At 40.8% G+C, this 20,809-nt stretch overlaps 1 protein-coding gene across 6 annotated transcripts in view; it reads right to left on the bottom strand.

Moving 5' to 3' along the window:
* Nucleotides 1-1,508: 1,508 nt before the first annotated feature.
* The window catches only part of LOC135547341 (inositol polyphosphate-4-phosphatase type I A-like), a 37,885-nt gene continuing 18,584 nt past the window's right edge, over nucleotides 1,509-20,809 (bottom strand). Inside the window, exons 9-25 of one of the 6 annotated variants that reach the window (XM_064976261.1) lie at nucleotides 17,776-17,923; nucleotides 14,841-14,971; nucleotides 12,620-12,724; nucleotides 11,463-11,571; nucleotides 11,012-11,029; nucleotides 10,533-10,719; nucleotides 9,872-10,183; nucleotides 9,588-9,738; nucleotides 9,060-9,212; nucleotides 8,885-8,923; nucleotides 8,518-8,690; nucleotides 5,317-5,440; nucleotides 4,804-5,071; nucleotides 4,218-4,315; nucleotides 3,991-4,103; nucleotides 3,644-3,798; nucleotides 1,509-3,344 (exon numbers count right to left, since the gene is read on the bottom strand). In XM_064976261.1, the coding sequence (XP_064832333.1) occupies nucleotides 3,212-3,344; nucleotides 3,644-3,798; nucleotides 3,991-4,103; nucleotides 4,218-4,315; nucleotides 4,804-5,071; nucleotides 5,317-5,440; nucleotides 8,518-8,690; nucleotides 8,885-8,923; nucleotides 9,060-9,212; nucleotides 9,588-9,738; nucleotides 9,872-10,183; nucleotides 10,533-10,719; nucleotides 11,012-11,029; nucleotides 11,463-11,571; nucleotides 12,620-12,724; nucleotides 14,841-14,971; nucleotides 17,776-17,923 (2,417 nt within the window). In that variant the 3' untranslated portion in view covers nucleotides 1,509-3,211. The remainder of the gene's footprint in view (nucleotides 3,345-3,643; nucleotides 3,799-3,990; nucleotides 4,104-4,217; nucleotides 4,316-4,803; nucleotides 5,072-5,316; nucleotides 5,441-8,517; nucleotides 8,691-8,884; nucleotides 8,924-9,059; nucleotides 9,213-9,587; nucleotides 9,739-9,871; nucleotides 10,184-10,532; nucleotides 10,720-11,011; nucleotides 11,030-11,462; nucleotides 11,572-12,619; nucleotides 12,725-14,840; nucleotides 14,972-17,775; nucleotides 17,924-20,809) is intronic. The other 5 variants (XM_064976262.1, XM_064976265.1, XM_064976267.1 and 2 more) reach the window with 5 other exon arrangements.

Here is a 20,809-nt window from a genome sequence, read left to right as displayed (position 1 = left end):
GCCTGCCTTTTCTATTTGCTGGTCCTCCTGGTTTTCAAAAGTCACCCACCAGGAGCACCAACTACATTTGTCCAAGAAGAGGCAAACAAAATAAAATCCACACCAAACTTAAAGACAGGAAGCAAACCAAAATGAAAACAGGAGAGACCAGATAAAGGATTATTTTTTAATTAAAAAAGAAATCAAACCGAGAGAGTCAACTAAAGGTGTTTTCCCTCCATCTCTCAAGCCAACTGGAGCACTGGGCCAACCAATATCACCTGGGCCAGCACAGGTGAAACAAAGTAACTTCAATCTCACAACATGATCAATTTAACTGTGTCGCCCAGTTGCGGCCCACTATTTGGAAGCGAACCACTCTATTTCGTCCCTATGTTATATCGGCATCGAACACGTCACCCGCCCTAGGAGAGGGGGTGACCATGACAATTTATTGGGGGGGGGGGGGGGGGTGCTGCATCAGATGACCTGGCCTCCACAATCACCCAACCTAAATCCAATTGAGATGGTTTGGGATGAGTTGGAAGGAAAAGCAGGCAACAAGTTCTCAGCATATGTGGGAACTCCTTCAAGACTGTTGGAAAAGCATTCCCTGGAATGAGTAGGTGTGTCCAAACTTTTGACCGGTACTGTATATATGGAAGGAAATTTAACCTCCAGCGAGAGCCAGCATGCTAACAAGCCAGATACATTTCCGTCAGTAGCTATCCTTCTAAATGTGATGGTCACTGGATGAACTATGATGTGAACATTTTTGGCTGAAAACGAATTAGTAGCCAGTTGTTGTTGCCCATTGTGGAATCATATCTAAATCTCTGGTTCATGAAGGCTATGTCCCCATGAGCTCCCGAGTCTAGCTAACGTTAGCTAGCATCGCAAATTATAATTTTTATAGCTAGCTGAGTTGTTTTATAAGAAAATGGCTGATATGAATCAAACACTGTAGCTAGCTAGCAAGGCCTCCTGGGTGACAATGCCATTGCTAGACCCGGGAGCTTAACTAGGGATAGTTTCCCTGGGTCATTTTGCAAATGCATTTGTGGTACAATTCCCATTTAGCATTTCTGGCACAAATCCCAGTCAAGTCATGGGACCACTATAAGACATTTTCCCCCATAATCGTCAAAACACCTATAAGTGACTTATTGGAGCTTCACAGTCAATTTTAGATCGTTTTGGATTATTTGAACATGATACGCGAATAATGATAATATCGGTCTCATGACTTGAATGGCATATATGCCACAAATGCTAAAACGTTAGCATGTGGAAACAGTGCCAGGTAAACTAACCAAATCATCGATTGCTGTCATACCTTGTCCATAGACTGCTTACAGGGTAAGGAAACCAATGTGTCATTTTGTAATTTGGGTTAACTATCCCTTTAAAGAGGCCTTTTCAAGACAGTTTAGAACTGTGTGTGCGTGTGCATGCGTGCGTGCAGACAGACAGACATAGACAGACAGACGATAGAGACCCGAGGGATACTTTACAAGTGTCACACAGGAATTGGTGAAGCCGTTTAATGCTCTCATTTTAACAGCTCAAGTTACTGAGGAGAGTTTATGAAAGCACATTTTACAGCAAAGCCTGTACCTATACAGATGCTCCTACTTGAAAGTGTGTGGTTCATTAACATTCATTACATACAAAGACAAAAAAAAAAAAAGCAAAATTAAATGAGTAAAATTCTGGCAGCATTTTGGCTACTTTTTTCAGCAATTGTCAGTGCATCAGCATCAAGGATATTTAGCAAAATAACGTTTAAACAAATGTTTTGAATGTCTCTGTAATGGAGAACAAAATCTATAGGTAGACATGGAAACAGAAGCCAGTGAAAGGTTCACAGTACAGTTTTAACGCAAAACACTGTCCATTTTAAACAGGCTTCTATGCAGTGTACAAGTCCCTTATTTCCAAAAGTACAATAATAACGTGATGATTCTCTATCTACATGCATTCAGACACCTCCTTTTCGCTCCGTTGGTTGTAACATGAACAAGCCGGTGTTGTGTTTTGGTCCTGTCGTGAAGTCAAGCAGGAGCTCTTTTAATAAGAGACGAGATGAACTCACAGAGAACAGCTGCAGACATACAATAGAGCAGGAACTTTCTTCATGTCTCCTATAACACTGTTCCTGTACTCTGTGCTAATATTCTAGTTTGGCTCAGTCTCTAGTCTGATGTACAGAAAATATGCCTACCATCTAGAACCTGGACCTGTATAAAAACAACTTCATGAATAGAGAGGGGTTGTGGGGGGGGGGGGGGTACAAGATTTGGACAATATATTCCTTTTCAGTTTAATAAAATCTACACGCATGTGAGCACAGCATTTAGTTGTGTTGTGTTTGGATTAAGTTTGCTGTGTGTAAAATCTATCCATGCTTGCATCTTATATAGTGGAGCATTGTACCATGCACTCAATGACAAAATCTAACACTTTAAACAAACATGTAGTGGCAAGTGAAAGATGAACCTTGACCATTGTAACTGTATAAGCCTCTCAGTGGACTACCAAGCCTTGCATACACAATATCTTTGCTGTAAAACTAAAACACAGGATACTGGCCCTCTACTTTACACGAACCCTGTCCATTAGATGTATTACCAAATAGAAAAGGGATAATAAAATAACATGAGATGGAATAGTCTTCATACATCAGAGATACAAGTATGTCTTTGTCTGATCTCTGAATATCATCAGTTCCCTGCGCTTGTGGTAGGAGTGGAGTGTGAGAGCAAGTAAGGTTTTGATGCACTGCATACAAAGGTTTTGTTGTTTTTAAATGTACTTGAGTTGAATTTTCTCTTTAAAGTTCCATGAGAGACAGTGGTTAGAACACAGGCCTTATGATAAGAGGTCACATTTTGGTTGAATGCATTCAGTTGTGCAACTGACGAGGTATCCCCTTCCACTTTTCCTTTCTAAATAAAAACTAAAACAATTTGAAAAGCTGTTCTTAAGTTGTTGTTGTTGTATGTGTAGTGGTTGTCATGACATAACGGAGTGAGTCTAATCGCAAAAGAGAGTGAATTGCTATCAAACCATCTACCACAGATAACATTAAATCATCAACAGGGATGCAGCACTATATATAGGGGGTAGTTGCTTTTGTTATGTTGTTTTGCTTTTATGTTGTTGTTGATGTTATTTAGTCCATTTCCCCTTCTATTGGCTACTTTAAGAGATGGGCAGCTGGTCTGTCCAATCAGGTCTCTACTTTTCCATATGTGCCCTCAGGTGGGCGGTACTGTTTTGGAAAGGCCTTCAGCTGGAGGGAGTTGAAGGCGTATTTACGACATCCTACATTCTTCATGGTGTTCTCTCGTCTGCAGCCCTCACTATTGGGAGGAGGAGATGAGAAGAGAGAGGAAGGGAGGGTAAAGTAGAGGAGAGAGAAGGAGAGGAGAGAAGGAAAGGGGAAGAGGAGAGAGAAGGAGAGGGGAGGGGAGGAGAGAAGAGAAAAGGAGAGGAGAAAAGAGGGGGTGATTGGTTAAAAGGTAAAAGGAGATGAGTTCGAGGGTATATGAAAATATGAAGTTATTATAAACATTGACATAATTCTTCCTTTCCTCAAATTTTACATGATAAACGCTACATCTTGTCTCGTTTTGTTCAGGCAGTTGTGTGGCCAGCTGACCTGCGCATGCAGTCGAGGGCCTGGGAGAAGACCTGTGGGGCCAGTCCGTGCTCCTGCTGGAGGATGAGACACTGCTCCAGGGTTAGAGACATGGCTGTACGGTCTTTAGCACTCTTACAGCTGGTAAAACGCACTCCGTTCAGACGTCGACAAGCCTGGGGAGGGAGGGACAGGGAGAGAGAGAGAGAGAAAGAAGAGGGGGCAAAGGAATATGGGTGAGGAGAGGAACGTAGAGTAGAGGAAGAAATGGGGAAGTATAGAGTGTCAGGCAGACGCTAACTCATTCAGTTAGCGATAGAAGTGTATTGTGGAGAGAGAGAAAGAGAAGAAGGAGAGAATGTCTCTACCTCCGCTGCCTGCCACAGGATCTCTACGTTCTTGCTCTTCCTGGCATTGATGTTCTGACTCAGCAGCTTTAGCAGCTCAGGCAGGCTGGTCTGACTACGGATACAAGGGAGGCCTGGAGAGAGGGAGAGAGGAGAGAGGAGTATCATTGCACTGACGTACATTTTAAGAACCAGGTTGTTTACCATTTTATTAGGGGTTGAGGTTAAGATGAGGCTGTGTGACTCACAGTCCTCAGGTAGGACCTCTTTAAACTGGTCATAGTATGAGCTGAGTCGAGCCATATTCTCCATGTTAATCCCCTCCTGGAGAGACGTGTCTCCAAACCTATAGACACATAGACAGACAGACAGATTGGATTTTTTTTCAGGGGGAATTGTACTGCTCATTAAGCAAAGCTACAACACATCAGAATTTCTTAGTCTATAGGGAGTAGACCTAATGTTCTCACAGTCTCCATCATTGGCATCGTTGAGGAATTACCATAGCGTTTTTTACAATCATCTCTAGTTTGTACTGGCAAATCTAATAAACACGCTTCGAAAACACACAATAACCAGATGCTCGTGATTATTCGAGGTAACCATCATCACTTATATGGTATTACCACAAATGTCAGCTGGCTGCTATTGCCATGGTAACACACCTCCTGACTACCCTCTCTCTTCCATTGCGCTGCTGTCCTCTCCTACCTCCATCTCTCCTCTTATCCCGTATCTCCTTCAAACCACTTATAACCTCTCCCACTCTTCTTTCCTCCCCCTTCCTCTCCTTGTCTCTCATCTCTCCTCTTCTCTCCTCTCTCATTTACTCACTTCTCGGCCAGCGTCTGTTGTTCATTGATTCCCACATTGAAGAGAACAGGCTGAACCCTCAGCAGCATTCCATTCTGGATCTCCCGCGGCAACGCATCAAACATCGCTGCTGGTAACGGAACCCTGACGTTGAAGCCGTCCCGGTTCCCGGTGATGACAGGCAACATATCTGGGCCGAAGACCGAGGTAGCCTGGGTAACCTTAAAAGTGACGTTTCGCAGGTCCATCACACCAACACTCATGTCCTCCAACATGGCCAGCTCCTCCCCTTTAAGATTGAAGAGAGTAAGAGTCGGTTTCAGTTGTCTATTTGAAAATCTATAAATAAAGTATAGAAAATTAGTAGGTTTCAAATCAACATATTTGTGTGTGTATTCTAAGACATAAACACAAGAATACACACACACACACACACACACACACACACACACACACACACACACACACACACACACACACACACACACACACACACACACACACACACACACACACACACAGTCAGCAGGTTACCGTAGGTGCTGAGCAGGCCCTCATACTGGACTAGCAGGCCGATGATGTGGAGCTGCCTGAGGAAGCCGTCGTCATGGAGACAGTTCCTCAGCTTGATGATGAAACCACAGATCAGAGCTGACAGCTACAAAAGGGGAAACACCATTACAACTATTCATCATCTATATAATCACCAATACAACTACTCATCATCTATATAATCACCAATACAACTACTCATCATCTATATAATCACTAATACAACTATTCATCATCAATACAACTATTCATCATCAATACAACTATTCATCATCAATATAATTACTAATACAACTATTCATTATCAATACAACTATTCATCATCTATATAATCACCAATACAACTATTCATCATCAATACAACTATTCATCATCAATACAACTATTCATCATCTATATAATCACCAATACAACTACTCATCACCAATACAACTATTCATCATCAATACAACTACTCATCATCTATACAATCACCAATACAACTATTCATCATCAATACAACTATTCATCATCAATACAACTATTAATCATCTTTATAATCACTAATTCAACTATTCATCATCAATACAACTATTCATCATCTATATAATCATCAATACAACTATTCATCATCTATATAATCATCAATACAACTATTCATCATCTATATAATCACCAATACAACTATTCATCATCTATATAATCACTAATACAACTATTCATCATCAATATAATTACTAATACAACTATTCATCATCAATACAACTATTCATTATCTATATAATCATCAATACAACTATTCATAATCAATACAACTATTCATCATCTATATAATCACCAATACAACTATTCATCATCTACATAATCACCAATACAACTATTCATCACCAATACAACTATTCATCATCAATACAACTATTCATCATCAATACAACTATTCATCATCAATATAATCACCAATACAACTATTCATCATCAATACAACTATTCATCATCTATATAATCACCAATACAACTACTCATCACCAATACAACTATTCATCACCAATACAACTATTCATCATCAATACAACTATTCATCATCAATACAACTATTAATCATCTTTATAATCACTAATTCAACTATTCATCATCAATACAACTATTCATCATCAATACAACTACTCATCATCTATATAATCACCAATACAACTATTCATCATCTATATAATCACCAATACAACTATTCATCATCAATACAACTATTCATCATCAATATAATCATCAATACAACTATGCATCATCAATACAACTATTCATCGTCTATATAATCCCCAATACAACTATTCATCATCAATACAACTATTCATCATCAATATAATCACCAATACAACTATTCATCATCAATTAAACTATTCATCATCAATATAATCACCAATACAACTATTCATCATCAATACAACTCTTCATCATATATATAATCACCAATACAACTATTCATCATCAATACAACTATTCATCATCAATACAACTATTCATCATCAATATAATCACCAATACAACTATTCATCATCAATACAACTATTCATCATCAATACAACTACTCATCATCAATACAACTATTCATCATCAATACAACTATTCATCACCAATACAACTATTCATCATCAATACAACTATTCATCATCAATACAACTATTAATCATCTTTATAATCACTAATTCAACTATTCATCATCAATACAACTATTCATCATCTATATAATCATCAATACAACTATTCATCATCTATATAATCATCAATACAACTATTCATCATCTATATAATCACCAATACAACTATTCATCATCTATATAATCACTAATACAACTATTCATCATCAATATAATTACTAATACAACTATTCATCATCAATACAACTATTCATTATCTATATAATCATCAATACAACTATTCATAATCAATACAACTATTCATCATCTATATAATCACCAATACAACTATTCATCATCTACATAATCACCAATACAACTATTCATCACCAATACAACTATTCATCATCAATACAACTATTCATCATCAATACAACTATTCATCATCAATATAATCACCAATACAACTATTCATCATCAATACAACTATTCATCATCTATATAATCACCAATACAACTACTCATCACCAATACAACTATTCATCACCAATACAACTATTCATCATCAATACAACTATTCATCATCAATACAACTATTAATCATCTTTATAATCACTAATTCAACTATTCATCATCAATACAACTATTCATCATCAATACAACTACTCATCATCTATATAATCACCAATACAACTATTCATCATCTATATAATCACCAATACAACTATTCATCATCAATACAACTATTCATCATCAATATAATCATCAATACAACTATGCATCATCAATACAACTATTCATCGTCTATATAATCCCCAATACAACTATTCATCATCAATACAACTATTCATCATCAATATAATCACCAATACAACTATTCATCATCAATTAAACTATTCATCATCAATATAATCACCAATACAACTATTCATCATCAATACAACTCTTCATCATATATATAATCACCAATACAACTATTCATCATCAATACAACTATTCATCATCAATAAAACTATTCATCATCAATATAATCACCAATACAACTATTCATCATCAATACAACTATTCATCATCAATACAACTACTCATCATCAATACAACTATTCATCATCAATACAACTATTCATCACCAATACAACTATTCATCACCAATACAACTATTCATCATCAATATAATCACCAATACAACTATTCATCACCAATACAACTATTCATCACCAATACAACTATTCATCATCAATATAATCACCAATACAACTATTCATCATCAATACAACTATTCATCACCAATACAACTATTCATCATCAATACAACTATTCATCATCAATACAACTATTCATCATCAATACAACTATTCATCATCAATACAACTATTCATCATCAATACAACTATTCATCATCAATACAACTATTCATTATCTATACAACTATTAACATCCGATGTAGAACATCATTCATACTAATATAATTGTGTGTGTGTGCGCGCGTGCACACGTATCTGTGTACATGTGTGTGAACGCATCTTTGTGTGCATTTGTGTGTGTGTGTGTGTGTGTGTGTGTGTAAACCCACCGTCTGGCAGAAGACCACATCTCTCCTGTACTGTAGCGTGAGGTTCATGGCAATGGTGGGAGCACTGTCCTGCATTAGGAGGAACACCATGGACTTCTTAGCCTTGTCACTCATCAGAGACACACACTCTGACAGGGTGGTCAGGAGGGGGTACAAGGCCTCACTCCATTCACCTGGTAGAGAAAGGAGAGAGGTTATACAGTATATCTATACACACGCACACACACACACACACACACACACACACACACACACACACACACACACACACACACACACACACACACACACACACACACACACACACACACACACACACACACACACACACACACACACACACACACACACACATTATTGTTCTTACCTGGGGAGGGCTTTTCCTTTTCTACATCTGGGCTGCTGTCTGAAGGGGAGATAATAATAACATATTTATTTTAAAGACAGAGTGATGTGTGCATTTGTGAATGCATGTCTGCTAGTTAAAGAATAATACAGAACAATATTACAATATGGAGGAGTCAGACTGGACATGAACCTACAGTGCTGTTGTCTTTCATGGTTTGACTGACATGTGATGGTCAGATTAGGGAATGATGACAATGAGGATGATGATGATGGAGGAAGAGAAGAAGAAGGAGATGAAGATGATGATTCTGGCTGTATCCAGAAGGCTTCTCTGTTTCCATGGATACCTCAAGGGATTCACACACATTCCCTTTTATCCCCTGACCCAATCAACCAATTAAATAATACATGAACCAACCACTCAACCAGTCAACCAATTAAACAATACATTAATCAACCAATCAACCAATCAATCAATCAACTAAACAATACATTAATCAACCAATCAACCAACTAAACAATACATTCATCAACTAGTCAATAAATTAAACACTACATTAATCAACCAATCAACCTGTCAATCAATTAAACAATACATTTAAAAAAACAATTAACCAATCAATCAGTTTGCCTAGTTTACTTTAACAGCTGCCTCATTTCATTTCAGTGCGTGCGTGTTTACCTTTCTTAGTAGTGGCATTGGTCTGCTGCGGCGTGTTTACCTTTCTTAGTAGTGGCATTGGTCTGCTGCTGAACGTCCAGGAACACATCCTCACTGCTGCTGTCACTCTGCATCCTGTCTTTGGCCAGCAGTCTGTCCACCCTCTGGATCACACAGTCCAGACTCTTATCCACATTCAACCATACCTTCTCCTGAAGGGGGGTTGAGAGCGACAGAAAGCGAGAGGGATAAAAGATTAAATATGAAATACACTTTCTATATAAATTCTATACAATATTGTTGTTATTCTCAATTCTTAAACAAAATATATCAATGACATCCTACCCAGTTCTCCTCATGCCAGTCAGCCTGTAGGGAGGAGCGCTTGTCTCTCCCCCCCTCTCCTTCCTGGTATACCGAGTGGCGAGGGGAGATGGAGTGGCGAGAGGGGGAGGTAGAGTGGCGAGAGGGGAAGGTAGAGTGGTGAGAGGGGGAGGTAGTGTGGCGAGAGGGAGAGCGGGATGGAGAGGGTGAAGGAGTGAGGGATGAGGGGGAGGGAGTGCCCTTCTGGGAAATGCATTCTGGACGGGCAGCAGAGAGGGCCAGGATGGCAGAGGACAGCAGCTTAGAGTCACAAACTGTCACCAACTGACGAGTCTGGAGAGGGGGAGAGAGATGGAGGTGAGACAGGGAGAGGATGAGAGAGATGGAAGAGTGACAGGGAGAGGGGAGAGATTGAAGAGAGACAGGGAGAGGAGGAGAGAGATGGAGGAGAGACAGGGAGAGAATGAGAGAGATGGAAGAGTGACAGGGAGAGGGGAGAGATTGAAGAGAGACAGGGAGTTGAGGAGACAAGGGATATATAATAGTGTGTATTAATACAGTGAAATACATATTGATTGTATAGATAGATACATGTTTCAATGCTTCTCTCCCCTCTGTCTTCCCCCCCCCTCCCTCCCTCCTTCTCCCTCCCTGCCTGCCTGCCTCTCTACCCCTCTCATACCTTCTCAGACAGGATGGCGAGAGTTCTCTCCAGAGCGTTTGCTGAGCGTTCCTTGGCAGCGCGGGACAAACGTTCGGTGTAGTAGCACACCTGGGTCTTCAAGGTGTTGATCTGACCAATCAGCTCCTTCGCTCTTACCACATCCTGAGGCAGGTAGGTCACCGGCTTGGAGCCAGACCCAGCACTGCTGGTAGGTGTGTGTTTATATGTGTGTGTGTGTGTGTGTGTGTGTGTGTGTGTGTGTGTGTGTGTGTGTGTGTGTGTGTGTGTGTGTGTGTGTGTGTGTGTGTGTGTGTGTGTGTGTGTGTGTGTGTGTGTGTGTGTGTGTGAGGGAGAGGGAGAGGGAGAGAAATAAAGAGAGATAGAGAGAGAGAGAGATCAGGGTGAAAATGGGCTAGTTTAAAATGATGTAATACAGAACACAAACAAACACATCCACTGATACTGCACACATAAACGGAGCAGGTGACAGATCTCACCATTCCTCCTCATATGCGCTGATCAGAAAGCAAGCAAAAAGGAGACATTTCAAATGAAAGGTTAGAAATCTAAATGAATGATAACACTTAAATCATGAACTGATGTATCTATAGCAGGGTTTCCCAATTGACAGCCCCAATTGATTTTATTTGGTTCCCAAGATTTCTAAGCAAATAAATATTAATACACATTTTCGGTGTTGGACATAAAAGACTGTAAAATCACCAGGAAATCAGCTCAGTTATTTTAATTTAGGAAATCTGTTCCCAAATATTCCCATGCATAAATAAAGAGGCATATGTGATCATATTCCAATATAATAAAAGTTTACAAATGTTTTTGTCAAATACTATATTTGTTTGAGCTTTTTGTGGTGAATTTGCAGTGTATAAATTATTCAAAATGCTGTTCCGGTCCCCCAACCATATGCTCAAGAAAATATGGTCTCACTGTTTCCTTTCCTCCTCAAACTTGTGGATGAGTTTCCGAAGACCACAGTGCTTAAAGCCTTGGTGGTGGGCTGCTGGGGCACCTATAGTCACTACGTCATAGGTCCTGTCTGGGAGAGGAGAGGAAGGGAGATGGAGGGAGGAAGTGAGAGGAGGGAGAGGAGAGATGGGAGAGAGGGAGGCGGAGGGAGAGGAGAGGAAGTTGAAGGGGTAGAGAGCACTTTTAGACAGATATAAACATGCTTGCTGTGGAGAATTACATTGAACCAGATGGATATAATGATGGATATAAAGGACATAGAGACTGACAGATATATGACTGGCCACTCCCTCATAGACTGGTTCCTCTCTAGGTTTCTTCCTAGGTTTTGGCCTTTCAAGGGAGTTTTTCCTAGCCACAGTGCTTCTACACCTGCATTGCTTGCTGTTTGGGGTTTTAGGCTGGGTTTCTGTACAGCACTTTGAGATATCAGCTGATGTACGAAGGGCTATATACATACATTTGATTTTAAATTTGATTTGATATAAGGTTCCCTACGATAGAGACTGATAGATATATAAGGTTCCCCACCATAGAGATTCATAGATATAACAGGTCCCCTACCATAGAGTCTGATAGATATGACAGGTCCCCTACCATAGAGACTGATAGATATGACAGGTCCCCTTCCATAGAGTCTGATAGATATAACAGGTCCCTACCATAGAGTCTGATAGATAAAACAGGTCCCTACCATAGAGTCTGATAGATAAAACAGGTCCCTACCATAGAGACTGATAGATATAACAGGTCCCTACCATAGAGACTGATAGATATGACAGGTCCCCTACCATAAAGACTGATAGATATTACAGGTCCCCTACCATAGAGACTGATAGATATAACAGGTCCCTACCATAGAGTCTGATAGATAAAACAGGTCCCTACCATAGAAACTGATAGATATGACAGGTCCCCTTACCATAGAGTCTGATAGATATAACAGGTCTCTACCATAAAGACTGATAGATATAACAGGTCCCCTACCATAGAGACCGATAGATATAACAGGTCCCCTACCATAAAGACTGATAGATATAACAGGTCCCCTACCATAGAGTCTGATAGATATAACAGGTCCCTACCATAGAGACTGATAGATATAACAGGTCCCCTACCATAGCCAGACTCTCCTTGTACTCTCATCCTCTGGACGTGCAGGTTAGTGGGGATGAACTCCAGCTTCTTCTCTGCTTTCAGAGTACTGGACTTAAAGGAGGGACCTGGAAGAGGAGTAGGATGGATATGTTATGATGATGCCAACTATTGTACTTTTGCATGTTGCTGATGGTCTCTTTCTGTATGTTACTGACGCATTAGTGATATTAAATATTATATTATAGTGCTAACAGTGCTAATGTAGCAGGTTTCTGTTGTAGCATGTCATGTTGTAGCATGTCATTGCATAGCCCTATAAATTGTACGCGAAATTCATCATATTTTAAATAAACTTTAACATTTGGACATTGTCTTTTTTATTTATGTTATGAATATGTTAGATGACCAAATGTAAAAGTTCATATAAAATACCATGAATTTGGCATGCCATTTATAGGGATAATCATTGCAGTCAGTGGCGACCCATCATTCAGGGCAGGTTGGGCAAAGGCAGCTCCAAATTGATCCAAACTGATTGGCTCAGTGTTCTGTCACTCATGGGGAAACTACATCACCGCCAAGTCAAGGGGAGAGCTAGAATATTCTAGCCCCTTGGATGATGCCATAGAGTTACATTAGAAGTGCCCATCCAAGGAGGCATAGGGTCAATGGCCACAGATAAAATGACTTCAAATCACTTCATATGTACAATAGCTTTGATTGGGCTGATCATGTTAACATCATACTTTCAGAATATTAGCTAGCAGTCATCATCATGAATCAAGTCAATCTACTGGCAAATCCTTTTTAATCCTTGTCTTAATGAAGATAAATAATGAAGATAAAACGTATCAGTGCTCATCGGCCATTGGACATAAACATTACACAACAAGTTGGAATCGCAAATTCAACAATGAGTGGTTTGGAAGGAATCAGTGACAGTGGCTAACTGCAAAAATTGCAAAGCAATCACTAGCCAGCTATTCAGTGGAGTGGCTGTGTGGTCCCAAATCTGAGATTAGGAGTCTCTTTTCCAAGTTTAAAATGATAAACATTCAACATTGGCCATGCTGCCAATGAAGCATGATTTGTGCTGCGCTCAAAACAACTGTTAACTCGTACTGCAAAAATGTGACTTCAGTGAGTTCAAGACAACTGGGAAGTTGGAAAAAAACGAGCTCTGACTGGGAAAAAAACATTTTAAATTCGGAATTGTAAATCCGGCCTCTTTCTAGAGCTACGACCTGAAGATCAATGATGTCATCATGTTTTTTTTCAACCTTGTTTTTTCTTTCTTCGAGTTCCCAGTTGTTTTGAAAGCACCATAAATCCAGGGTAGCCTAGTGGTTAGAGCGTTGGACTCGTAACCGAAAGGTTGCAAGTTCAAATCCCCCAGCTGACAAGGTACAAATCTGTCGTTCTACCCCTGAACAGGCAGTTAACCCACTGTTCCTAGGCCGTCATTGAGAGAATACCAGACTTTAATGACAACATTTTCCCACAAAAGACCTCTGCGCCACCTTCCCGTTCAAGTGAGCACATCACAAGGTGAGTCCAAAAATGTATTCTACTGCATAAATTATGTAATAATATGTGTACTGTATACTGTAGCTAATAAAGTAATACAAAGTGTATGCTGTGTAGTAAACTGTTAGTAGCCCATGTGCCTCACCCTAATAATTTCCTATATTGCATATGTAGCCTATAATCTGTTTTAGAGAAATATTATGAATATTGTAAGAGCTTTCATTGTCTGCTAAAATGCCTCCTTTATTTATCCTACAGTTCTGACTGTTGTACAGGGAGAATAATGTAAGAACAGCCCATGTGTTGAATTCTGTTGGTGTACATTTCAAAAGTGCTGAACAATAGTTATATTGACTACGTCATTAATGGCTCGCTCAGTAATGTCTTAATTGAAATAAGGGATTGCCTCTTATCCGCTTGTAGTCCCCTTATACTATAATTTGTACATCTTAATTGTCATTAAAAACCACATTTGTCAGCCATATCAGCTATGTTTTTTAAAAGGCAGTAAATGAGGCTGAATTAACTGTTTCACTGAGACAAGGCTCCCCCCAAGATTCACATGCTAAAATCGGCACTGATTGCGGTGTTGTTAACATTTATACTAACAACACTGATATTAGTAATATGTTTTAAAATGTTTAGGGGCAGTCTAGCAGGATTGGAATGTATTCTGGTATGTTGGTGTAATGTTCTATAAAGTATGGAGCGAACCTTTATATTCGTGTAGGTCGCCAATTGTCTCCTGGTAGGTGAGGATGATGGTCTGGTACTGAGCAATAATCTCCCTCCTCAGGTTTTCCCAACATGGAGACAACTCCCCCAACTCCTCCAGTTCACACACCCTACACACACAAACACACACACACACACACACACACACACACACACACACACACACACACACACACACACACACACACACACACACACACACACACACACACACACACACACACACACACACACACACACACACACACACACACACACACACACACACGTGGTACACTGCAAAAGTAAAAAGACTCAAAACACCATTATTGTGTAATGAAACCATATAAAGTAGTGCACCTAACCTGAGATCTGGTGTTTGGAGGGTGTTTGAATGTAGACCCAATGTAAGTGTTCTGATACACAGAAATTGTTTTAAAACAATATTGTCACGCCCTGACCTTAGTATTCTTTGTTTTCTTTATTATTTTGGTTAGGTCAGGGTGTGACAAGGGTGATTTATGTGTTTTTCTCTTGTCTAAGGGTTTTGTATGTTTATGGGGGTGTTCACTAGTCTCGGTGTTATGTATGTCTATGGTTGCCTAGATTGGTTCTCAATTAGAGGCAGCTGTTTATTGATGTCTCTGATTGGGAACCATATTTAGGCAGGAAGTACCAGTGACTCGCTCAATACGGAAGTGGTAAGATGACACGGATGCTACACTACAGGACTGTTTTGCTAGCACAGACTGGAATATGTTCCGTGATTCATCCAATGGCATTGAGGAGTATACCACCTAAGTCAACGGATTCATCAATAAGTGCATTGACGACGTCGTCCCCACAGTGACCATATGTACATATCCCAACCAGAAGCCATGGTTTACAGGCAACATCCGCACCAAGCTAAAGGCATATTCCAGGCATTATCTTTCAGGAGCGGGACACTAATCCGGACGCTTATATGAAATCCCGCTATACCCTCAATCGAGCCATCAAACAGGCAAAGCTCCAATACAGGACTAAGATTGAATCCTACTACAGCTCTGATGCTCGTCGGATTTGGCAGAGCTTGCAAACTATTACGGATTACAAAGGGAAACACAGCCGCAAGCTGCCCAGTTCACGCAAGCCTACCAGACGAGCTAAATGCCTTCTATGCTCGCTTCGAGGCAAGCAACACTGAAGCATGCATGAGAGCACTAGCTGTTCCAGACAACTGTGTGATCACGCCTTACATAGCCGATGTGAGCAAGAACTTTAAACTGGTCAACATTCACAAAGCCAGAGCATGCGCAGACCCACTCAGAGCATGTGCAGACCCACTGGCAAGTGTCTTCACCAACATTTTCAACCTCTCCCTGACCGAGTCTAAAATACACACATGTTTCAAGCAGACTACCATAGTCCCTGTGCTCAAGAATTTGAAGGTAATCTGCCTAAATGACTACTGCCCAGTAGCACTCATGTTGGTAGCCATGAAGTTATTTGAAAGGCTGTTCATGGCTCACATCAACACCATCATCCAGGAAATCTTAGACCCGCTCCAATTTGCATACCGCCCCAACATATCCACAGTTGACGCAATCTCAGTCACACTCCACACTGCCCTTTCCCATCTGGACAAAAGGAACTCCTATGTTAGAATGCTGTTCATTGACTACAGCTCAGCATTCAACACCATAGTGCCCACAAAGCTCATCACAAAGCTAAGGACCCTGGGACTAAACACCTCCCTCTACAACTGGATCCTGGACTTCCTGATGGGCCATCCAGGTGATGAGGGTAGGTAGCAACACACCTGCCACGCTGATCCTCAACACAGGGGCCCCTCAGGTGTGCATGCTTAGTCCGCTCCTGTACTCCCTGTTCACCCACGACTCCAACACCATCATTAATTCAGTTTGCTGATGACACAACAGCGGTAGGCCTGATCACCGACAATGATGAGACAGCCTATAGGGAGGAGGTCAGAGACCTGGCAGTGTTGTGCCAGGACAAAAACCTCTCCCAAAATGTGAGCAAGACAAAGGAGCTGATCGTGGACAACAGGAAAAGGAGGGCCGAACAGGCCCCCATTAACATCGAGGGGGCTGGAGTGGAGCGGGTCAAGAGTTTCAAGTTCCTTGGTGTCCACATCACCAACAAAATATCCTGGTCCAAACTCACCAGGACAGTCGTGAAGAGGGCATGACAACAGCTTTTCCCCCTCAGGAAACTGAAACGATTTGGCATGGGTCCTCAGAGCCTCAAAAGGATTATACAGCTGCACCATCGAGAGCATCCTAACCGTTTGCGTCCCATCTAGTATCACCATCTGGCTCGCCATCCGACCGTAAGGCGCTACAGAGGGTAGTGTGCATGGCCCAATACATCACTGGGGCCAAGCTTCCTGCCATCCAGGACCTATATACTAGGTGGTGTCAGAGGAAGCCCCCAAAAATTGTCAAAGAATCCAGTCACCTAAGTCATAGACAGTTCTCTCCCCTTCTTTTTACACTGCTGCTACTCGCTGTTTATTATCTATGCATAGTCACTTTACAAATTACCTCGACTAACCTGTACCCCCACACATTGGCTCGGTTCGGTAATCCCTGCATATAGCCTTATTATTGTTATGTAATTTTATTGTGTTACTTTTTATTTTATTTTGGACTTTAGTTTATTTTGTAAATTCTATTTATTGAACTGCATTGTTGGTTAGGCGCTTGTAAGTAAGCATTTAAGGTTCTATTCTGTTCTATTTGGCGCATGTGACAAATAACATTTAATTTGATTTGTTACACACGTCATGTAATGCTTAAAAACCTCTCAGGATGATGTTTCAATACTCCAGCAGAGTTAATGTTTCGTCTCCTTCACCTTGGTGGCAGCTCAGTTGCAATTAGTTTTGGTGTTACAAAGCACTTCATTTTAACAGTGTATAGCAGCGTACCTGACAGCGTCCTCCTCCAGCAGTAGTTTGACAAACTGCCGAGGGATGTGTAGAGAGAGGACACTCTCAGCCATCTGCTCCAGGATACGTAGGTGGTTCCCATCCGTGGTGGGGAAACGGTACATACGAGACATGGTGCCCCCAAACACTGACAACACAGCAAAACACTAGTCAATACGTCAATTAATCATTCAAATCATAATTTATTAAATGCATTTATTTGATTTAACCCTTATTTTACCAGGTAAATTGACTGAGAACACATTCCCATTTACAGCAACAACCTGGGGAATAGTTACAGGGGAGAGGGATGAGCCAATTGGAAGCTGGGGATTAGGTGGCCATGATGGTATGAGGGCCAGATTGGGAATATAGCCAGGACACCAGGGTTAACACCCCTACTCTTACAATAAGTGCCATGGGATCTTTAGTGACCACAGAGAGTCAGGACACCCATTTAACATCCCATCCGAAAGACAGTACCTTACACAGGGCAATGTCCCCAATCACTGCCCTGGGACATTGGGATCTTTTTTTTTAGATCAGAGGAAAGAGTGCCTCCCACTGGCCCTCCAATACCACTTCAGCAGCATTTGATCTACCATCCAGTGACCGACCAGGACCAACCCTGCTTAACTTCAAATGCAAGCCAGCAGTGGGATACAGTGTGTCAGTCAGTCATAATTCCTAAATCTGTAAACTCTCTGTATTGTTAGATTCTGGGTTAAACTTGGAACATTGTTATACTAGAGACATGATACATCAGAAGTAATACTATAGTATCTGATGAGTGATAGAGACTGGTTTTGACATCAGAAGTTAAATGGTTATCTGTAGGAGCCAGATGGCTTTGGAATGTGCTGGGTAGAGGGGAGGCAGTTAAGGGAGTGCTATAGGTGATATGGGTGGAGAACTTTGTATTAGGCATCGAGGGGGTTGAGGTCAGGTCAGGTCACCTTAAGGGAGAAGGAATGGTTTATTACCCCATCACTTCGTCTTCCTGTTGAACCATAACAGATGTAAGGGTTGGAGAGAAGGAGGAGTGCATCTAAATTGGAGTATATATACTTGTGTTGGTGGAAACATGTTTTGTCTGAATGCAGCTGTATTGATCTTCTGGGAAGAATTAAACTTGGTTAAGCTTTCATAATGTCCGTAAAGTTTTTTTACTCTGAGAATTAGAACCTAAGAGTATGCTATGAATAGAGAAGGACATACATACTATCTCATTTAAACACACACTTAAAGGGTAATTTCAACACTTTCAACCAAATGTTCATTATCTCCAGCACAATACCAGTGTCTACATATGTGAAACAGCACATTTCTATGTTTTGTGGAATAGAAATAGTTAAAAAGTTCTACCCGATGACATCATCAAAAGTGAAAACATTTTAAAAACAATCATTTTTAATACTGAGAATCATGGTGACGTGGGAATCAACTCAAATCAAATTGTATTTGTTACACGTACTGAATACAACTGGTGTCGACTTTAATGTGAAATGCTTGCTTACAAGCCCTTCACAACGATGCAGAGTCTTAAAATATAAATAAAATAGTAACACAGAGAAATAAAATAAAATACACAAGAATGGCACTACATACAGGAAGTATCAGTACCAGATCAATGTGCAGAGGTACAAGGTATTTGAGATAGATATGTAAATGAAAGCAAGCTAAAGTGACTAGGCATCAGGATATATAATAATAATAATAGTAAAATAAAGAACAGTAGCAGCAGCAAATGAGTGTAAATGTGTGTGTGAGTGTAATGTGTATGTACATTGTCGTGAAAAAGTATTTGCCCCTTTCTAATTTTTTCTATTTTTGCATATTTAGGAATGTTATCTGAATGTTATCAGATCTTCAACCGAAACCTAATATTAGATAAAGGGAACCTGAATGAAAAGATACACAACAATTACATACTTATTTAATTTACTTAATTAACAAAGTTATACAACATCCAATGCCCCTGTGTGAAAAAGTAATTGCCCCCCACCAGTGATGTACTGGACCCTCTGTAGAGCTTTGAGATCAACGGCGGTGCATTTGCCATACCAAGCGGTGATGCAGCCAGTCACGATGCTCTTGATGGTGCAGCTGTAGGACTTTTTAAGGATCTGAGGGCTCATGAGCAATCTTTTCAGCTTCCTGAGGGGGAAGAGGTGCTGCCGTGCCCACTTCACGGCTGTGGGGGGTGTATGTGGACCATGTTAAGTCCTTAGTGATGTGGACGCCAAGGAAAGCTCTCGACCCGCTCCACAACAGCCCCGTTGATGTGGATGGCGACGTGCTCTCCCCTCTTTCTCCTACAGTCCACGATCAGTTCCTTGGCCTTACTGACGTTGAGAGAGAGGTTGTTGTCCTGGCACCACACTGCTAAGTCTCTGACCTCCTCCCTGTAGGCTGACTCATCGTTGTCGGTGATCAGGCCTACCACCACCATATCGGCAGCAAACTTGATGATGGTGTTGTAGTCAGGCGTGGCCATGTAGTCGTGGGTGAACAGGGAGTACGGGATGGGACTGAGCACACACACCTGAGGGGCCCTGTGTTGAAGGCTGGGCCCGTGGTCAGGAAGTCCAGGATCTAGTTGCAGTCCCTAGTTTTGTGATGAGCTTGGAGGGGACTATGGTGTTGAAAGCTGAGCTGTAGTTCATTAACAGTATTCTCACATAGTTATTTCCCCTCTTGTCCAGGTGGGAGAGGGCAGTGTGAAGTGCAATAGAGCCTGCATCATCTGTGGTTCTGTTGGGGCAGTATGCAAATTGGAGTGGGTCTAGGGTTTCTGGGATGATGGTGTTGATGTGTATCATGACCAGCCTTTCAAAGCACTTCATAATTACAGATGTGAGTGCTAAAGGGCGATAGTCATTTAGACAGGTTATCTTGGAGCTCTTGGGAACAGGGACAATGGTGATCAGTTTAAAATATGTTGGGATTAAAGACTGGCATGAGGATAGATTGAACACGTCTGTGAATATGTCTCAATCAAGAAAATACCCTCCCTCTGGCTAGAAACTCATTC

Source organism: Oncorhynchus masou, chromosome 10 (genome assembly GCF_036934945.1).
Source record: "Oncorhynchus masou masou isolate Uvic2021 chromosome 10, UVic_Omas_1.1, whole genome shotgun sequence".
Classification (NCBI taxonomy): Eukaryota; Metazoa; Chordata; class Actinopteri; order Salmoniformes; family Salmonidae; genus Oncorhynchus; species Oncorhynchus masou.
The sequence above is the reverse complement of the archived record's forward strand: the minus strand, read 5'-3'. Positions and strand labels throughout refer to the sequence as shown.